This window comes from Phacochoerus africanus, chromosome 2 (genome assembly GCF_016906955.1).
Source record: "Phacochoerus africanus isolate WHEZ1 chromosome 2, ROS_Pafr_v1, whole genome shotgun sequence".
NCBI classification, from domain to species: Eukaryota; Metazoa; Chordata; class Mammalia; order Artiodactyla; family Suidae; genus Phacochoerus; species Phacochoerus africanus.
In genome coordinates this window covers 119,432,255-119,454,276 of record NC_062545.1, presented here as the reverse complement: position 1 = coordinate 119,454,276, position 22,022 = coordinate 119,432,255, and the positions used below count along the sequence as shown (strand labels likewise).

Genomic DNA, 22,022 nt, shown 5'->3' with positions numbered 1-22,022 from the left:
TTTACCAGTTTAAATAGTAAAATCGTTTTCATTCCAAGTGATATCTCATGCTGTATTTCAATATAATAAATAACAATTGTATTTATTTTGCAAGAAAAAAATGTAAAGTTTTCGTTGTGATGAATCTCATTGATAAAAATAATTAGGTACTTTAGATGAACACAAGTATTTGAAATGTTGATTTTCAAGTGACATTTGCTTTATATGTCCAGCCTGTGTCTCAATTTTACTTTGGTTAGCCATTGGGTAAATGCGCGTGGTATGTAACACATCTGATGTGCGTGTTCTTTTTGGTTCTAAAATTTGTTTTTGAAAATTCAAACCAAATATTTGCACAACTGTGATTCAGTTCAGTCATAAAACAAACAAACAAAAAAACTGGTCATGGAGGTCCATTTCCTTACCAATAACTAATACCACAAGGGCTAGTTCTGAAGGAAAATAATAAACCCAAAGAACTGGCAATTCACATCACAAATACTTTTTTATTAGGAAAGTTTTATTTTTTATTTATTTTATTTTTTATTTATTTTATTTTTTATTAGGAAAGTTTTATTAGGAAAATAAGATGAGCTGTGTGGGTTCAGTAAATAGTAAGTCTTGTTCAGTAATAGTGCTTGTTCTTCTGAGATTTTCTGAAAAAGGCACCTTGACTTCTTAGAATTAAAGTGCTCAGTCATTCTCTCATTCTTCCTTTTTTTTTTCTCCTGCTCTCTTGGGCTATCAAAAAGGAACTTCCTGTATATTTACATCACTATTGATTTTTCTATTACAGGAGCAGCAGAAAAGAGTTCTAAGCATGGTGCAGAAGACAAGACTCAGACCATTATTTCAGCTATGAAAGAAAGAATGAAGATCAGGGAGAAAAACAGGCCAGAGGTGTTTGAAGTCATTCAGGAAATGTTTCAGATTTCTAAAGAAGATTTTGTGCAGTACACAAAGGCAGCCAAACAGAGTGTACTGGATGGGACATCTAAGTGGTCAGCAAAAATAACCATTACAGGTAAAAATAAGTCTCCTTTACAATTTTTATTCCACATTGAGATTTTTCTATGTCTTAGAAATCAATGCCAATAACAGTTATAGGTAAAATATACTGAATTTTTCAGTCTTGTCAGTATTGACACATCTAATCAGTACTTCAAATTTCTAAAATGTATACTAGAGAATTGATGTCATTTCAGTCTGTATCTTGTTCTAATCAAAGCTCTTCCAGAGGAAGAAAGTTCTTTTTTGCAATACACTCATCAATACCCTGCAGTTTATAAGAGATTAAATTTGTGGCTGCCTGCCACTGATAAATGACAAGAGTAGCCAATAATCTCTTCAATCAGTTTTTCCTAATGAGAAAACAAATATCATTTTACTTACTCCTTGAACAATATCCCTCATCTATTTGATCCTCAAGTCAAGGCAATTTGCATTTAATGATGTCTAGTAATTTGAACTTCTTGAAGCTGCTTGTAACAGAGCAAATTCCAATGTTATCATGTTAATATTTACTGTGCCTCTTAACTTACCCATATTGTATTCAAAAGGTAAAATAAATATGCTCCTTTTACTGGGTTGATTTGACAGCAAACTCATAAATAAATACATTTTAAATCACAGACCTTTGAATTATATTGGGTAATTGGCTTATTGTGTGGGCATTCTCAGTTCTCTATACATATATACAGTGAGATATATATATGTATATATAACATATATGAGTCTATAGCTAATACATATATATGCATATGTATGTATATAAATATATTCATTGTAGGAATAAGCAAGTGTTAATCAAAGGAAGGTTTTGATGTTCACCGATTCAATCTTTTATTAAAACTTTTTACTTTTTTTTTGTCTTTTTTGCTATTTCTTGGGCCGCTCCCGCGGCATATGGAGGTTCCCAGGCTAGGGGTCCAATCGGAGCTGTAGCCACTGGCCTACGCTAGAGCCACAGCAACGCGGGATCCAAGCCGCGTCTGCAACCTACACCACAGCTCACGGCAACGCCGGATTGTTAACCCATTGAGCAAGGGCAGGGACCGAACCCGCAATCTCATGGTTCCTAGTCGGATTCGTTAACCACTGCGCCACGACGGGAACTCCAAAACTTTTTAAAAGTACTGTTGCTCATGAGAATGAAAGCAGTGGGGATATAACTGCAAACCCAGGGTACAAAATAATAAAAAAAAATTCCTTATTATCATTTTTTCTTTCTGAGGAAATCTTTATATTTAAAGTTTTAATTTGCTTTATTTCAGTGGTTTCTGCACAAGGCTTGCAGGCAAAGGACAAAACAGGGTCAAGTGACCCATATGTTACGGTTCAAGTCGGGAAGAACAAAAGAAGGACTAAAACCATTTTTGGAAACTTGAATCCAGTATGGGATGAGAAGTTTTATTTGTAAGTATATAATGTGAAACTATTATACATGCAAAACTATTTGAGGATAAATTTAAGACAGGCATGCAAAATAGACAAACAATTATCATCTCATATTTTAATTGTATACCTGCAGAAATTACAAAAAGAAAGAAATTACAATATTATGAATTCACTTAGTAATCTCATAATATTTATTTTCCTCATCTTTAGAAGCAAGTAAATAAAAATTATAAACAAAAAAGAGATATCATGGCTAGGGTGACTTTGCAAGAGAGAAAAAAAGGTTATAACCCAATATAGGGAGGCATTTACAGGCTTGATTCAGCAATATTTTGACATCTGAAGATATATGACTAAAGACAGTAGAAAGACCCTGTGTGTCACCTGGCCTATCACAGCTACACCAGCCTGTACTGATGAAATGGTTGATGATAATTTTTAAAACCTCTCATTTTCTGTGAGGTCATTTATTTTAAAACTCTTATATCTTGTACCAAACAGCAGAAAATCATTTTTCTGTCAAGGGTTCTTTTCTTTCTATCACTCCTTCTTGGAGAGAGATAAGATGACTTCCAATTACCGTTTGGTAGAAATGAAAATCCCTAGCTAGGAGTTTAAAGGCAGACCAACCAAAGGCAGACCTTCTTTTTCTCTCTTCCTTCGTTTTTCTTTACTTTTCTTCCTTTTCCTTTCCTTTCCTTCTTTCTTTTTTTCCTTCCTTCCTTCCTTCTTTCCTTTCCCTTCTTTCCTTTCTTTCCTTTCTTGTTTAAACCTGGAACTCATTAACATGCTGTGTAAGAAAACTCAATGTATACAGCTTGTTTGGCAATGTGGGCAATAGTGTGTATGACATATATATGAATATATATATATATATATATATGAATTATATTGGCTGATGAAAGGAGTATTAGGAAAAAGGATTGGAAAATTAGTTGAGACCAAATAACAGAGGCTATCATAAAGAGAGTTAAAACATTTGGGTGCTTTTTCCCTTCAAACTTCTGGGAGAGACCATTTTAATATCTCTTTATTTGTCAACAGAAAACAGGAAATCAATTGGTAATCAGAAATTCTTATTCCTAAGGCAGTAAGCAAATGAATAAAGCAGGATGGGAAAACAAAGGGGAGGGACAGGGACTATGGGGAATAACTTGTGGAAGAAGCAGGTGCAATCCTGCAGGTGTAATGCAGCTAGAGCTTCCAGGAGAAGCTGGAAATTTCAAAGTTTCAAAGCAATTTTATTGATGTATAATTGAAAACTAAATCTACATATTTAAAGTAAACAACTTATTAAATTTTGACATTTGTCTATCCCCATGAAACCATCACAGACAGGAAAATGAGCACATCTGTCACCCTGAAAATGTTCTCCCCTAATGGTCCCATTGAAGCCATTCCTCCTAACTGCCCGCCATGCCAGACAATCCTTGATTTGCTTTCTAATACTATCGAATGTAATTTTTAAGTTTACAATTCTAGAATTTTATATAAATAGATCATATAGTATGCATTCTTCTCTTGTATGGTTCCTTTTACTTGACATAGTTATTTTGAGACTGTCCATGTCATAGGGTTTAGCAATAATTCATTTCTTTTTATTGCTGAGTGGCATTTTGTCATATTAAAATAGAGCAGTTTGTTTAGGCAGTCACCTTTAATGGCCATTTGGTTTGTTTCTAGTTTTTCGTTATAAAAAATAAAGTTGTTAGGAACACATGTATAAATGTTGGTTTGTTCGTATATTTATATTTCTCTTGAAGAAATACCTAAGAGGAGAATAGCTGGAACATATATTAGGAATACATTTAATTTTTAAGATGCTTCCCAAATGACCGTACCATTTTACATTTTCATCACCAATATATAGAAGACTTGGTCAAGTAAATCTTTTAAATTTTAGTCATTCTAATTCATACGCATTTTTAGTTTTTTTTACATGTGCATTTTTATCTTCGCATTTCTCTAATGACTAATTATTTCAAGTATCTTATCATATATTTATGTGCTCTCCATGTATTTTATTTACTTAACTGTCCAAATATTTTACCCATTTTTATCATTTTTGTATATTTTAGTTGTGTAAGTCTCATAGTCTTATGTTTTACATTTAGGTCTTCAAGACATTTTGAGGTAATTATTTAATGTGTAAGTTATAGACCCAAGTTCATTTATTTTGCATATGGAGATCCAGTGGTTCCTGCACGACTTTTTGAAAGCACTATCCTTTCTCTACTAAGCTGCTTTTGCACTTCTAATAAAGTTCAGCTCTCCATATATGTGTGGATCGGTTCTGGATTGTTATCTATTTATCTATCTGTATGTCAAAACCGCACACTCCAGATTACTTTAGCTTAACATCATAATATAATCTTAAAATCAGATAGTATTAGTCCTCCAACTTTTCCTTTTCTTTCCAAGTTTTTATTTTATCTATTTTAGAACCTTTGAATTATTTTCATGTGAATTTTTAAATCAGTTTATCATTTTTACACACAAAAAACCTGACACAATTTTGATTGCCTTATTGCCTTGGCTAAGGTTTCCAGTGTTAATGCCAAGTAAAAGTGATAAGAGCAGACATCCTGGATTTGTTCCCAGTCTTAGATGGAAGATGTTCCTTTTTTGATTAACTATGATATTATTGTGGGCTTATTGTAGATTCCATTTTTCCAGTTAAGGCAGCCATCTTCTCTTTCCAATACAGGGAGAGTCTTGATCAGAAACTGATGTTGCATTTTGTCTAGTGCTTTTACTGAATCTATCAAGATTCTGAGGGTCATTTTAAAATATTTGCTTAGAAGATACCGTTCCACCGTCTTTGAGTTTGCATAGTTTTCTTATTTTCAGTGAGAAATCTGTGGATCTATTTTTAAGTTACTCTGTACATGTCATTTTCCTCCCGTAATTGCTTTTAAGATTTTCTTTACTCATTTGTATGATTTGATTATGATGTCTTTGGTGTAATTTTTTTGTGTACCTGTTGCTTAGGGTTTATTGAGCTACGTGGAGCTGTGAGTCTGCAGTTTTCTTTAAAACTGAGAAAGTGTTGGGCATTATATCTTTTTTCCTCTCTCTCTCTTTTCCTTTAGGGTTGCACATGCAGCATATGGAAGATTCCAGGCTAAGTGTTGAATCAAGGCCACAGCTGCTGGCCTAAGCTACAGCCAGGGCAACACCAGATCTGAGCTGCATCTACAACCTACACCACAGCATACAGCAATGCTGGATTCCTAGCCCTCTGAGTGAGGCCAGGATTGAACTACATCCTCATGGATGAATACCATGTCAGGTTCATAACCCACTGAGCCACAGGAACTCCTTTTTTTTCTCATTTTTTAAAGTTTTATTGAAGTGATTTACGGTGTTGTGATAATTTCTCCTGTACAACAAAATGGTTTGCTTATACATATACACATACCTATTCTTTGTCAGATTCATTTCCCATACAGGTTATCACAGAATATTGGGTAGAGTTTTGCAAGTCCCCATTGACCATTCATTTCATATACAATAGTGTGCATATACCAATCTCAACCCCCAGTCCATCCCTATAACCCACATTCTCCCTTTGGTAGCCATAAGTTTGTTTTCAGAAGTCTGTGTATCCGATTCTGTTTTTTAAATAAGTTTATTTGCATCTTTTTTATTTTTAGATTCTACATATAAATGATATCATGTTTGTCTTTCTGCCTCACTTACTTCACTTAGTATGGTAATCTCTAAGTCCTGCCATTTTGCTCCAAATGGTATTATTTTATTCTTTTTATGGCTGAGTAGTATTCCATTGTGTGTATGTACCACATTTTCTTTATACATTCATTTATTGATGGACATTTAGGTTGCTTCCATTTCTTGGCTATTATAAATAGTGCTACAATGAATATTGTGGTACATGTATCTTTTCAAATTATGGTTTTCTCAGTATGCCCAGGAGTGGGATTGGTGGATCATATGGTAGTTCTATTTTCAGTTTTCTGAGGAACCTCCATACTGTTTTCCATAGTGGTTACACCAATTTATATTCACACCAACAGTGTAAGTTGGTTCCCTTTTCTCTTCAACCTTTCCAGCCCTTACTGTTTATAGACATTTTGATGATGGCCATTATGACTGGTATGAGATGATACCTCATTGTAGTTTGATTTATGTTTCTCTAATAAATAGTGATATTGAATATCTTTTCATGTGCTTTTTGGCCATCTGTATGTCTTCTTTGGAGAAATGTGTATTTACATCTCCTTCACATTTTTTGATTGGGTTTTGGAAGATTTTTTTTTTTTTTTTGATATTAGGCTGCATGGGTCATGTGTAAATTTTGGAAATTAATCTCTTGTCAGTTGCTTGTTTGCAAAGATCTTCTCCCATTCTGTGAGTTGTCTTTCAGTTTGCTATGCTTTTCTTTCCTGTACAAAAGATTTTAAGTTTAACTAGGTTCCATTTGTTTATTTTTTAATTTACTTTACTTTAGGAGGTGGATCTGAGAAGATATTGATGCATTTTATGTCAAAGAGTATTCTGCATTCTGCATATGTTTTCCTCTAAGAGTTTTATAGTATCTGTCCTTATGTTTAGGTCTTTAATCCATTTTGAGTTTATTTTTGTAAATGGTGTTAGAGAATATTCTAATTTTATTCTTTTATATGTAACTGTCCAATTTTCCCAGTACCACTATTGAAGAGACAGTTTTTTCTTCATCGTATATTCTTGCCTCCTTTGTCATATATTCATTGGCCATAATGCTTGGGTTTATTTCTGATTTTTCTATCCTGTTTCATTGATCTGTGTTTCTGTTTTTGTGCCAGTACGATACCGTTTTGATTACTGTAGTTCTATAGTGTAAACTGAAATGAGGGAGCCTGATTCCTCTAGCTCCATTTTCTTTCTCAGGATTCTTTTGAAGATTTAGGATCTTCAGTGTTTCCATACAAAATTAAATTTTTTTTTTTGGTTTAGCTCTTTGAAAAATGCTATTGGTAATTTGATAGGGATTGCATTGAATCTGGATTGCCTTGAATAATACAGTCATTTTGACAGCATTCTTCTTCCAAAACAAGGACATGGTATATCTTTCCACCTGTTTGTGTCACCTCCTATTTCTTCCATCAGTGTCTTAGAGTTTTCAGAGTACAGGTTTTTTGTCTCCTTAGGTAGGTTTATTCCTAGGTAGTTTATTCTTTTTGATGTGATGGTAAATGGGATTGTTTACTTAATTTCTCTTTCTGATCTTTTGTTGTTAATGTGTAGAAATGCAAGAGATTTCTGTGTGTTGATTTTGTATCCTGCAGCTTTACCTAATTTGTTGATGAGCTCTAGTAGTTTTCTGATAATATCTTTAGAATTTCTATGTATAGCGTCATGTCATTTGCAAAGAGTGACAGTTTTACAAGCCATTATTTCATTTAATATTCTTTCTGCCCTTGTGTTTTGGAGATTCCACTTAGATATATATTCAGCATCTTGAAGTTGTCCTATAGTCTACTCTGCTCTGTGTTGTTCATTCTCTCCCTCTCCTCTTTCTCTCTCTCTCCCCTCCCCCACCAACCCCTTTCTATCTTTTGTGTTTCATTTAAAATTATTTCTATTGTTATGTGTTTAAAATTTAGTAACATTTTCTTCTGTAATATCTAATACATTAATCCAAGCCAGTATATTTTTCAACCCAGATATTTTACTTTCCATGTCAGGAAGTTCAGATTGCATCTCTGTATCTTCTATGTCTCCAATTAACTTTTTTCTATCTATTTAAGACTTTATTTGAAAGGATAGAATTTTAAGCTCACAAGAAAATTGAGAAGAAGGTATAGTTATTTCCCATATACCTGCTACTCTAACACATGCATAGCCTCCCTCTATTATTACCATCTCCAAGCAGAGTGGGAGCACATTGTTACATTGATGAATCTACATTGACATATTATAATCACCCCAAATCCGTAGTCTATATTACATTTCTTTTGGTGACTTACCTCCCATTTATTTGAACAAATGTATAATAACAAGCATCCATTACTATGGTATCATTTTGAGTATAATTACTGACTTAAAAATCCTGCAGAGTTCCTATTGTGGCTCAGCAGGTAATGGGCATGATGTGGTCTCCATGAGGATGTGGGGTTGATCCTTGGTCTCACTCAACGGATTAAGGATCCAGCATTGCTGCAAGCTGTGGTGCAGGTTGCAGACACAGGTCAGATATGGCGTTGCCATGGTTATAGTATAGGCCTTAGCTGCAGCTCTGATTTGATCCCTAACTTAGGAACTTCCATATGCCAAAGGTGCATCCATAAAAAGAAAAAATCCTCCATACTTCACTTACTCACTTATCCTCCCTCTCCAAAATCCCTGGCAGGTACTGACCTTTTTACTCTCTCAACACTTTTGCCTTTTCTAAAATGCCGTTGGATTCATGCAGTATGTAGCCTTTTCAGATTGACATTGTTTTCACTTAGAAATATGCATTCAAGGTTCCTCCATATCCTTTCATGGCTTGATAGTTCATTTCTTTTTAGCACTGAATTATAATTCATTGTTTAGCTGTATCATTGTTTATTTATCCACTGACCTACTAAAGAACATCTTGATTACTTCCAAGTTTTTTCAATTAAGAATAAAGCTACTATAAATATTCATATGCAGATATTTATGTGGACATAAGTTTCAGCTACTTAGGGGAAATGCCAAGGAATATGATTGCTAAATAATATGGTAAGATTATGTTTAATTTGTCAAAAAACTGCCAAGCTGTCTTCCAAAGTGGCTCTTCTATGTTGCATTCTTACAAGCAAAAAGTAAGAGTTTCTGTTGCTCCATATCCTCTTTAGCATTTGGCACTCTCAGTATTTTGCAGTTCAGCCATTTCAATAAGTGCATAGTACTATTTCATTGTTTTATTTTGCATTTCATTTCTGACATATGTGGAGCATCTTTTCATATGCTTATTTGTCATCCTTTGTATCTTCTTTAATGAGGTGTCTGTTAAGGTTTTTGGTTCATTTTTTTAATCAGGTTGTTTATTATTACTGAGTTTTAACTGTCATTTCTAACATTGGTGTCCATTCTTGATCAGTTTTGATTGGTAGATTTTTGTTCTCATTTTATGTCATATTTTTCTGCTACTTTGCATTTCTGGTAATTTTATATTGGATAGCAGATAATGTAAATATTACCTTGTGGTTCCTGAATGTTTTTGGTATATTCTATAAATATTCTTGAACTTTATTCTGAGACATAGTTAAGTTACATGGAAATTATTTGCTTTGAAAATGTGCTAAGTGGGTGGCTGTGGTATAGTTTGGCAGCTGCAGCTCTGATTTGACCCCTAGCCTGGGAACTTCCATATGTTGCAAGTATGGCCCTATAAAGCAGAGAAAAACAAACAAACAAACAAACAACAAGATGGACACCATTCTAGGTACTAAGGAAATTAAATTAAAACCATGATGCAATACTGCTACAAACCTATTTAAACTTTTAAGTGCTGACAACAGTAAGGACTTTGGAGAATGTGGGAAAACTGGAACTTTTTAAATTGCTGGTAGAAATGCAAAAGTGGACAGTCATTCTGGGAAACAGTTTGGCAGTTTCTTATAAATTTAAATATGTTCCTATGCTATGACCCAGCAGTCTGGGTATTCAGGTTAGAGTGGTGACATTTTATTACCACATAAAAACCTGTACATTAATAGAGTAGTTTTATTTGTAATTATGATAAACAAGATACCAGCCTAATGTCCTGCAATTGGGGAATGGATAAACAGACTTGCTCATTTCTACAATGAAATATTTATAGTAAGGTATGAACTTTTGATACTCATAACAAATTGGTCAAAGGCATTATGTTTAAGTGAAAAAAGCCAGATCCAAAAGGCTATATACTGGAGTTCCCCAGTGGTGCAGCTTGTTAAGGATCCAGTGTTTTGTCACTGCTGTGGTGAGGGTTTGTTCCTTGGCCAGGGAACTTATGCGGGCAAGGCCAAAACAAACAAACAAAAAAGGTTATATACTGTATGACTCCATTTATATGACATTCTCAACAAAATGAGATTTATAGGAACAGAGAACCGATGGAGAGTTAGGAATGGGAAGAGGATGACTACAACACAGTAGAAGGAAATGGGGTGCTTGATAATGGAACTTTGCTGTTTCCTAATTACTCTGACAGTTACACAAATAGATACATGCGTTTTTTGATGAGAGTGTTTAGTATCCAGGTTCCATCACCCAAGACTAGAACACTAATAGGAATATCTCTGTACACTAGGTTTGTCTGAAATGTCTCCAAACACACCAATATATTTTAGACCCTACAGCAGTAGTCAATTACTGTGCATGAATAATGAGATGTTTTGATAATGGCAGTGAGTCTCTCAGGTCCATAGTTCTGTATTCGGTGGATTTATTTTAACCCGTTAAGAGTGTTCTGGCTTCTCTTTTTGCTAAAGGTATTGCATATTTAATCTGTGATTCATTTAGACACTAAAGTAAGCTCTCGGCACAATGTTGAAATCCCTCCTTAATTTGTTTCCTCAGACATGCTCATGTCTCTTATCAGTCACAGGTGTCACATATAACTTTGCCCACTCTGTAGTCTGCTTTTCACCTTTGAAATTCTTGTTTTGATAAAAGACATTCTTAATTTTAATAAAGTCCAGTTTCTCAATCCAAAAAAAAAAAAGAAAAGAAAATGTGTTAAGTGGGAATGAAATAGCACTCAACTTTGGGCTAAATATTCCTCAATACTGAAGCAAGTTCAAGGCTCTTTCATGTTTACTGGCTCATGAATGATAAGATTTTCTAGTCTTTGCAGTAGGCAAAAGCACTGTTTTTGGCCTTGGTGAGTACTGGGCACTGCTACATCTAATCTTTTTAATGGTTTTTAACCTGGCCTTGGGTAGTTTTATCACATGCATGCACTTATTACTCAGCTGATTGCTCCAGATGAGCCCGAAGCAGATTGTTGTTTTCTTTCTGTTCAGTTCTCTTCTTTTTGATAGTACACCCTGTGATTTCTAGCTGCATTGTTTTTTCTCAAAATTTCAGCTCTGACTTTCCAACTCAAAGTGTTCAGTGGACTCCACCTGGGTTTCCTCTTTCTGCACAGTAGCCTGGAAACCTCCCTTAAAGACGTAAGCTCAAGCAATCATAGAGACTCACGTCGTTAACTTGTCTATCTTCTTGAAATCACTCTTCTTCACTGACAGATCTTCAGTATACAGAAAAGAAGTGTTTCATATATTTTGCTCACTTTTTTTATTTTTCATATGGGGGGATCTCTAGTTCTTGTTACCTTCTTGACTAGAATAGAAAATCTAGAACTTTGAATTTAATTGATAAGTGAAACAAAATAAAACAGTATGAGAGCCAACATAGAATAAGCCAAACAAACATAAAACTTCTAGAGATGTGTGATCCATAGGTAGCCAGTTGCAATCTGTGAAATAAAGCACCCATTCAAGAAATGGAGTAGTGCAAAAGTATTCTAGTTTTTTAATGCTGCAAAAGGCCCCCTTTGACAAATCAGCTGAGTGTGCGCAAAGAGGAAAGTGCCCAGGACACAGATAAGGTCCACCCAAAAGCACTAGACTTGACACAGTGCACAGTGCTCATTCTGGTCAGGAACAGTATTTGTTCCCACTGGACAGCCTAGAAAGCTTCATGATTCATGAGGTGAGCATATTGGAATGGGTAGTTAAAATATGAGTTACTGATTTTCTAATTGGCGTTTTTCATATAGTTTACTGTATGCCTGATTCTTCTTGATAGGAGGCACTGTCTGCACTGTCAACAATAATATACATATATATAATATACGTATATATTAAACAGTGTTATTTTCAAGGAAGAATAAATTCAAATTTTGTTGTCAGTTACCAGAACACCAAGATTTTATTTTACTTTATTTTTATGATTGATGTTCAATATCACTGCTTCCAGAAATACTATTTTGAATCTACCTGTGCATCTTTTCATTTTACCATGAAATAGTGTGAAAATTGCAAGCTTACTTTCCTTTATAAGGAGTTTTCTTTTGCAGGAGGAAATGAGCTCATAGTGAATTTATGTGCAGATTTTAAAAAATGCATACATGTCACAGATGAACTCATCCATTCCTCCTACTACTCTAACAGTTCTGCTCTGTGCACTGGAGTGAAAAAAACATGTCCTGACATTCTGAAAATAGGGTGGTCTTATTAATGTTATGGCTTTGGTTTCCATTTTGGGCCATTTGCTTCAGTTCTAAGCTTTAGCTTTTCTAAGATGCAAAACTTGGATAATATATACATCACAGTGTTGATATATTTTTTGATAAGATGTATCTAGAGCTCTTGTTACTTGTTAAGCATTCAAAAATGGCAGTTGTATTATTAGTATTAATAATATTATCAGTTGTATTATTAGTATTAATAATATGATCCTTTGTGTTAAGATTCAGGATGTGGCACAAACATGGCAGTAATACTTTTATACCCAGAAAGTTCCAGCTTGAATAGTGGGGCCAAGGACGTCTGATGAGCAAGGTGTTGTAGGAAGGAAGTACTGCTGAAATAAGAATTAGAGCATTGAGATTGGGCAAAGTATTGAGATCGTTTTATCCACCTCTCTGGTTTTTACTGATGAGAAAAATCAAAGCTTGCACAGGCTATAGTAGAGCCAAGACTACAAAGTAGCCTACTATTGTGAAGGTAGAAATAAGATACAAGTAGAAATAAAGAGGTTTATTTTTCCAATATTCAAAATTCTTCCTTTGAAAAAAGTGCAGTTGACCTGAACCAGGCTGGCACTCACAAAGCTGGTGAGATACAAATGCAAATGAGGTAATTTTTCAAATTTGTTTTTTGGTTTGAAAGCTTGATTGTTCCCCAATTAATGGTATTTTGATGCTCTCAAGAGATTAATGCTAATTTCAGTTTTAATTTTACCTTTTGCCATAGGTTAAAAATGTTTGCAGTTTTAATCTTCAAAAGATTGTGTATGTGTGATTCTAAAATGCGGCACTCTGGAGAGTGTGTACAGAGAACAGAAGCATGAACAATTAAACCCTTGCAGAAATATGGGTTAGGAGGGGTTGTAAACATGTGTAATTCTTAAAATATCACATGAGAATTAAGATATATATATATGAAATTGGTTTGAAAATGATAAAGTATTGTTTAAGTCTATGGTGCTCATTATCTTTGCTCTCGGATCCCTGTAAGTTATGTATTTGATGATTTCATAATTGATTATGGCATTTGATTTTATTTTCCTATGCTACTGTTAATGAAATGTATGCTTATCACAAACCATTCCCTCAGGGGAAAAAGGTTAAGTTTCTCCCAGTGGGTCCCAGTGGAGAGAAACTGGAAGTATATTCTGCCCATTTGATTAAGAAATTTTGTAGCTAGGAAACTTACATTTATGTGTAGGTTGCTACTATGCCCTCTCCAGAACTATATAGCTGATCTTTGGTGCCTCATTTTTGCTAACATATGAAATAAAAACAAAATTTAATACTGACTGCCTCCTAGAGGGGTAGTAGCAGACATGAGTTAGCTGGAGTAAAGAGCTATCTTAATAACAGAAAGTCTAGTCAATACAAGCGCCTGTGGTTAGAATGCAAATGTGTATTCATTTATTTATGGTGGTATTGAAGAGCAATGGCAGTGTGCTTGAACGTTCTACTCATGTACTGACCAAACAACCAGCTTCACTTGCTTAATGTGGTACTTAAATTCTACCCACATTTCCTGAGAGTCCTTTAGATGCAAAGCACTTTACTGGGTCCATGGAAAGTACTGACTTGACTTCATGTTATGCCAAAAATACTATCTGATCTTCAAGTTTATAAACCTGTGTTTCAGAACTGTTCTGGATCCACCATGCTTTTTGATTTCCAGGAAACCCTTTAATCTCTTTGAATCTCAATGGGCATTGTACACAAAAATTATTCCCCCACCTCAATTCAATAAAGTTATTTTGAGGTAATATACATGAAAGCTCTTTTAACACATAAGCGTGGGGGACTCATAATGCTGTTTATAGAGGCATGATTGCCTGAGTCCTTTGAAGTATATGACACCTATGTTCAATTCACAGTAACTCAGAGGAGATGGCACACAGATTGCCTCCAGCCCACAGCTCTCCACCATACCGTGTGCTGCTCAGTCCAGGGCTGAGTATGAATTAAGCATAAGATGAGCTTCATAGGAGATAGCATTTAAATGCTACAATTAAGTAAAAATGTCATTAGAGCATGGCAGGTTAATATTTTAAAATGACAACCTGAATATAATCAAGGATTTGATTTATTGCTTGGATTCCTGGTGCAGGCTTCTGGGCTACGTGGGAAGGGAGCCATTTCCTCAGTTGTCTGAGTTGGCTTGCACCGATGGTATCAGCATCAGGAAGTCATTTGTCAAGAAGATAGTCCCACAATTGTCTAAAGCAAGAAGGAGTTTAGTCACACTTGATGGGGTTACAAATGTGTTTACTAATCATTGTCTACATTGTGAATATGCCTGGCAACATGGGGATATAAATAACCAGTACTGCCTCTCATTTAGTAAATGGGGTTGAGCCTTTACCCAACCACAGACAGCAGAGCCAATAGAATAGCACCTACTTTATGAATGATTCATACCAGAACTTATGGGTTTTGTAATAAAGAGGGGAAAGGAAAAAGAAGTGGAAAAATATTTGGACTGAATTCAATGTCTGGACTTAAGGTCATGAAAAAGAACTGATTCATAGTCAATAAACCACACAATTTCAGGTCAGAAAGAACTGAAACTCCACTTCATTGCCAGTAAGAATATAAAACAGTACAACCACATTGGACAACAGTTTATTTCTTGAAAGCACGTGCCTCTATGAGGAGCTGTTCACAAATATTCATAGCTGCTTTCTTTGTAACAGCTCAAGACTGAAAACCCAAACATTCATCATTAAGTGATTAGATATACAAGTTGTGCCATACGTATTGACTGAAATACTATGTGGTAACAAAAAGGAATGAATTATCTTAGTATATAGACAGCAACTTGGTTAGATCTCAAAATAATTATACTGAGTGAAAGAACTTGGGAAAAAAAAAGATTATTTGCAATATAATTCCCTTTATATGAAGTTTTAAAAATACAGAATGCAGACTAATACCAGATTAATAATGCAATATACCAAATAAGTTGTCGTCTTGAGGGGGGCAGTTAGAAAGAGAAAGAATAGGAGAAAGTGATTGTAAAAATGTCCAAGAAAACTTATGGAGGTGATGGATATGTCAGTTATATTGATTGTGGTGATGGTGGTTACATGGCTGAATACAGATGCCAAGACCTAATGAATTTTACATTTTAAATAGCTGCAGTTACTTGTATGTCAGTTATGCCTCTGTTAAATAAAAACTGTTACATAATAAAACTTCTGAAAAAATTAATTTCATCACTTTTAACAGTCAGTGCTTCATAATTATGCATGCACACTCTATAAATTCAAGGTAACATATATGGTCTCCAACCTACAATGTTTCAACTTACCATTTTTTACTTTACTGTGGTGCAGAAGCGATATGCATTAAGTAGAAATTGTACTTAATATTTTAAATTTTGATACTTTCTCAGGCTAGCGACATGCAGTATGATACTCGTGGTGCTGGACAGAGGCAATGAGCCTAAATGCCTGGTCAGCCACAGTCCTGAAGCTGAACAGCCAGTACACTTACCACCATTCTGTACCCAAACAAGCACTCTGTTGATACTTTAATATAAAGTGGGCTTTGTCTTAGAGTGATTTTGCCCAACTTTGGTTTAATTTTAAGTGTCCTGAGCACATTGAAGGTAGACTAAACTTAGCCATGATATTTGGTAGGTTAGGAACATTAAATGCATTTCAACATAACATTTTCAACTTACGGTGGGTTTATTGAGACACAGCTCCATTATTAGTTGAGGAAGATCTGTATTGATCTGCTTCGATGATGATGATGATGTCAATGCCCTCCTTCACCACCATCCCTTGTGTTCTGGTAGTTTAGAATGTATGGTGTTCTTCTACACATCTAACATTATTTAAATCCTAGAAGAACCAAGCGTGATAGGCATTTATGTCCTAACAGTCACAGTCTAAGAAAATTGAGTTTTAGGCTTTCCTGAAGTTATAGGTAGTAGAGCCAAAATCCCAGATTCTGCCTTTATTTCCTAAGAGCTTGACTCTCTTACTCCAGGCTTAAGGAAAGACTAATTTGTACATAAGGTTGTTGATTTTTTTTTTCATAGCTTTCTCATTGATTTATGTATAAAATGTCATGACTCAAAATTAAAGTAATGGGTCATCTTAGGCATATCAACTTAAATTGACCTTTTCCCCCATTAATTAGTTGTATAAACCTTAGATTGCTTTTGATATATTCCATAATGATTTTCATGTCTTTTATATATGTTAGCATCATTTTCCAACTTAAGTTTTGAGTACTTTAAAGGCAAGGAGCTTAAATAATGTTGGATTCAAAGCAAGCCTAAAAGTATGCTTAATTATTTCCAAATGATAATTCATAAAGTTAATTTCTTATCAATGAACATGTCTTTTATAAGCATTATTTTGTTTATTTGCATTATTGCTTCACCTTTATTTTTCCTTCTTTCCTGTCCCTTCAATGATATTTTCCCCAAGAAATTCCAAAGGCTAGTCTTTCTTCTCTGTGTATGCTCTTTGACCATTATTTGGTGAACTCAGACATTTACTTTTTTATTAGCATCACCAGTATGATTCCTTGACTGATGCCTTTAATTTTTTATGACATGTTTTTTTCTTGCAGTTTTATGTTTCTTCCTAATAAACTTTGATGGTTCTTTTGATTAGAGTTGGACTTGAAGGGTCAATAAAGGGGAGAAACTTATTTGAAGAACTGTATTTGTTTTTGTTTTTGTTTTATTTCAGAGCATTGAAAAAAATATTGTTAAATCTCAAGATGATATCTAGGGCTCTTTCTGACATCATGGGTTTACTACTTTATGAAACTTTACTGTTACCAAATAATTAAGTTCATGTTTTGGGAAATTTCCGTCAGAAAAAGTGACACTAACTTTATTTTTGTAATGCAGCTAATGTAAGGGCCATATTTAAAATGATTGAAAGCATGCTTAGTTAAATGCTTAATCTTAAGGTATTGTTTATACCTTTGTTCCAACACGGAGTTGAAATGACGAGTCCAGTTTTATTTTTCAGTTGAATATTCAGTTACAAATAGCGAAATGAAACTAAATGACTCAAACCCAAACTATTTTGTAACACAGGAGTAAAGTTGTAAAGAAAATGGTAAATTGGAAGAAAGTTAATTTTCTGATGCTTTTCTACATCAGCTTTCCAGGAGATCTCAGAGGTCAGGGATTACTCTAGAATGAGGTACACTTTAAGTACAGATAGTAGCCACTGGGCAAATGGAAATAGTCAGTCCCTCTTTAAGACTTTGTATTTGTGGAAAGGGGATCAGTGCAACATGCAGCTTTCCACTCAGCAATAGCTCTTAGGTGAATGATATCTACCCACCTGGCTGACATTCCTTACATTTAATGACCATCTGGCCTTGACCTTTGACATCTGATATTTTGGCCTGGCATTTTTTTTTACTATGCCTCCCCTTTTTTTTTTTAATGTCAGCATTCTTTTCACCTGCTAGTTAAAATCTTATCCTCTTTATCTACTTTCCCTGATAAATACGGATTTTACCTTCCTAGGACACCAAGAAATTCTTTAATAACCAGAAGTTTTGATCGTTACCCACTTTACAGTCAAACCTCAGGATAGTATTCTCAAATGGGCTTAAAAATCTTTAGACGTTCTTGACTAGATAAAATGAGTCCATTTTCTTTCTTTCTTTTTTTTTGGTGGGGAGGGGCAGGGACGTCCTCTGAAAAGGGGCTAAGTATCTTAAGAAGCATTTCAAGATAATGTCTAAGTGATCCCCTCTAAGATCAATGCCATTCTCAAATGAGTCCAGTTTAGTAAATCTTGAAGATCTTTGTTACTTGTGACTTTCCTTTATTTGCCCTCTCATACCACCACCACTGATTTCTTCAGTATCTTTATTAATAATCAGGCTTGATTTTGTGAATGTATCAGTTTTTTATGTAATTGATTTCTTGTAATTGCCAAGTACAAACTTGATTTTCAATTAGGATATAGGCAAAATTTTGTTATATGGAACTAGTTATATGAAATTACTGATGGTTAACTCTTTTGACCTATAATAATAGCAGTTTCATATGGTTCAACTTTAATATCTTCTATTAAAATTAATTATCTGAATAATCAGTCAAACCTTTATTTTTATTTTTTTATTTTTATTTTTTATGGATGCACCTGTAGCCTATGGATGTTCCCAGGCTAGGGATCAAATCAGAGCTGCAACTTCAGGCGTACACCACAGACATGGCAACACTGGATCTGAGCTGCATCTGCAGCCTACTCCTCAGCTTGCTGAAATGCCAGATCCTTCACCCACTGATGAGGCCAGGGATGAAATATGCATCCTCATGGACACCATGTCAGATTCTTATCCCACTGAGCCAAAATAAGAACTTAATACCTTTAAATCATCTGGAGGATAGTACATATTTATGTATACAAAAAAGATACAAAGATATATTTGTATCTTTTTAACTTAAGCATTTAGAGTTGATCAAATCAGAGTTTTTTGAAGTTTCAAAACATCCAAATAGATTTTTTAATCTAAGTTTTTTTGTGAAATATTCATAATTATGTTGATTAAACTCTTTATTTTCAAGACACTTGTGTTTGCATTTTAATGATAAAGGGTAGATGGGCACCAATGCCAAAATATCACAGGTGCTGTCAAGTGTTTTTGTTTTTTTTTATGTTTGTGTAGTGACTTAGTTTTTTGTTTTGTTTTTTTTTTCTATTTGAATCCCATCTCTTTTTATTTTCCATAACATACAGCAAAAGAGTCCAGAGAGGTCTGAAGTATAACCAACATTACCATTTATGAATTCTTAGTTAGGCACAATTGTGCCATCCAGATGATTGGTTGAAGCTTAGATTTAAGTGGAAAAGTTAATCAGAAAGTAGGATTTTCTAATGTTTCTTCTCTTCCTTAGCAATTCCTTGGTGATAACTGTAGAAGTTTCCCATAAGCCTGTGCTCTGTTGCTGATGTCTGGAATGAGAGGGATGTTAGTTCATAATAATTACCTTTATGATTGCTGCTTCTGACTCAAGTGTGGTGTTCAGATAAGGCCTGGTCAGGTAACCTATACAACTGCAGCTTGCTGCTATTTCCATTATTGCTTCAGAATTTCTTGGGAGAGTAGCAGCTGTTTTTTTGTTTGTTTGTTTTTGTTTTTTTCTAGAAAAAGAGGGAAGGAGAGAATCCAAGAGAAAGGCAACTTAAGTGCCTATAAAAATGCCTGCAGATTCATTTTCTTCCCTCGCCAAGGATAAACTCTGGCTATGTAACCCTTTTTCTCTAGCAAGAAATAATCATAAGCTTTTAAGAGTTGTCTTTGATATCCAGTGGGGGTAGGCACTTTTCATTAGTTTTTGTTTTTCTCCTTTTCAGTTGGACTGGTGTGGGAAAGAGGAACATATTGCACAAATATTGTATATACATATTTAAAAGTCAATATAATATGACAGGTCAGTATAATATGAAAAGGTGTATTTCACCTTTCTGATTAGCAAAGATTGAAAAGTGCTAATCCTAAGTGTGAATTAGAATATAGGTATATAAGCACAAGTCCATACGTGCTTTCTGCAGGATATTTTAGTCATGCATGTGTGTGTGTATCTATACAGATGTATATGTAATTGACATAACTTCAAATCTAAAAAATCCATTTTTAATAATTTGTCAGACCAAAATATTTTCTTACAAGTACACAAAGATAAACATACAAGATGTTCTGCATAGCACTGCAGCAGTACACTGAAAACCACCTAAATGCCCACCTACAATCAACCAGGGATGCGTTTAATTAGGACACAGCCATATAATGGAATATATCATGTAATCCTTAAAAGGAATGATGCACCTGTGTATATGTCAGGATGCACAAAGTATATTAAATTTAAAAAGTGAATACGCTAAATGGTATGTAGATCATCATCCCACATTTGTAACAATTCAAATTAAGTACAAGTATATAGATAATGTATCAAACCTTTTAATAAACACTAACACTGAGCAGTATCTTTCCATTAAAATGTTGACAGTGACATTCAATGATTCAGGTAGAGCACTGAATACAACAAATATGTAACATGAATTGTGCCCATTGCAGTGGAAATTGTTAGAATGGTGCTCATCTTTTGGAAAAAAAATGTTTTAAAGCATCCATATACTTAATCAGAGTAACTCATAACATTAATGATAATAAAATTGTTTCCGTTTATGAAGCATTATTATTTTTCAAAGCATTTTATACCCATAGTTTTCTTTCAAAATCACTCATTGTGTTAGCTAGTGCAAAAATGATTCTTATTCTCTATCAGTTTTCTTTCCTGAAATAAGGAAGGTGAATAATAAATCTAGAAAGTGCTTTTAGATCAAAGAAGAGTTTTATCTATGAAGATGCAAATATTAAGACCACTCAGGGAAGGACAGATGCTTAAAGAAGTAAGAAAGGGAACCAAAGAAATACTTCAAGCTAAGTGAATAGCGTCATTACATGTTTCTTTATGGCATTTTATACATGGGTTCAGCGCATGCAGTGGTCATTTACCTGTTTGCTATTCCATGTACTCCCTGAAATTTCTTTGGTGTGCTCTTTATCTCAAAGAAAATTGAACTCTAAAGGTTACCTTTCCCTGGCCCACAAAGTTTGGCCATGAGGAAGCACTGTAGTTAAGATTAAAGGTGGAAGCATGGGAGAAACCAGAATTTTTTTTTTCCTTCTCTGTGCCTTGGACAGCATCACAAATAATGTCTGGATCTCCCTCTTGATTCAAGCTCCTGTTAGATGGGAACTTCCTCTGTGGTTCTAGTTCTTACCTATCTTTCCCCATTGTGTGAACCTTTGTACATTGTTGGTGGGGATGCAGAATGGTGCAATCGCTATGGACAACAGTATGGAGTTTACTCAAAAAACTGAAAATAGATCCAGCAATCCCACTTCTGGGTATTTATCCAAAATAATCGAAATCATAATCTCAGAGATGGTTGCAATTCCAAGTTCATTGCAGCATTATTCACAATAGCCAAGATGTAGAAAAAACCTACATGTCCAGTGACAGGTAGATGAGTAAAGAAATGTGATATACACATACAATGGGATAATATTCACCCTTACAAAAGAAATAAGCGACAGTGTGGATGAACCTTGAGGGTGTTATGCTGAGCCAGTCACAGAAAGACAAGCACTATATTATTACACCTGTATGAGATATCTGAAAGTCATATTCACATAATCAAAGATTAGAAGGGTGGTTTCCAGGGACTGGAGGGAGGGAGAAATGGAGAGTTACCAATCAGTAGGCAAAGGGATTTCATTGAGCAAGAGAAGTTCTAGAGATATGCTATAAACTTTGTACCTGTAATCAACCATACTGTATACTTAAACATTTTTTAAGAGTTAAAAAGAAAAAATTATTAGAAATCTACAGTAACTTCAACAATGTTATGCTTTCATAAAGATCTATCTATCTATCTATATATGG

The 22,022-nt window shown here is 34.5% G+C and overlaps 1 protein-coding gene across 1 annotated transcript in view; it reads left to right on the top strand.

The window, feature by feature from the left end:
- LOC125120751 (protein unc-13 homolog C-like) overlaps positions 1 to 22,022 on the top strand; it is a 134,677-nt gene that overhangs the window by 20,803 nt on the left and 91,852 nt on the right. The window contains exons 3-4 of the mRNA XM_047769189.1: positions 776 to 1,003; positions 2,253 to 2,394. Coding sequence (XP_047625145.1) covers positions 776 to 1,003; positions 2,253 to 2,394 — 370 coding nt within the window. The remainder of the gene's footprint in view (positions 1 to 775; positions 1,004 to 2,252; positions 2,395 to 22,022) is intronic.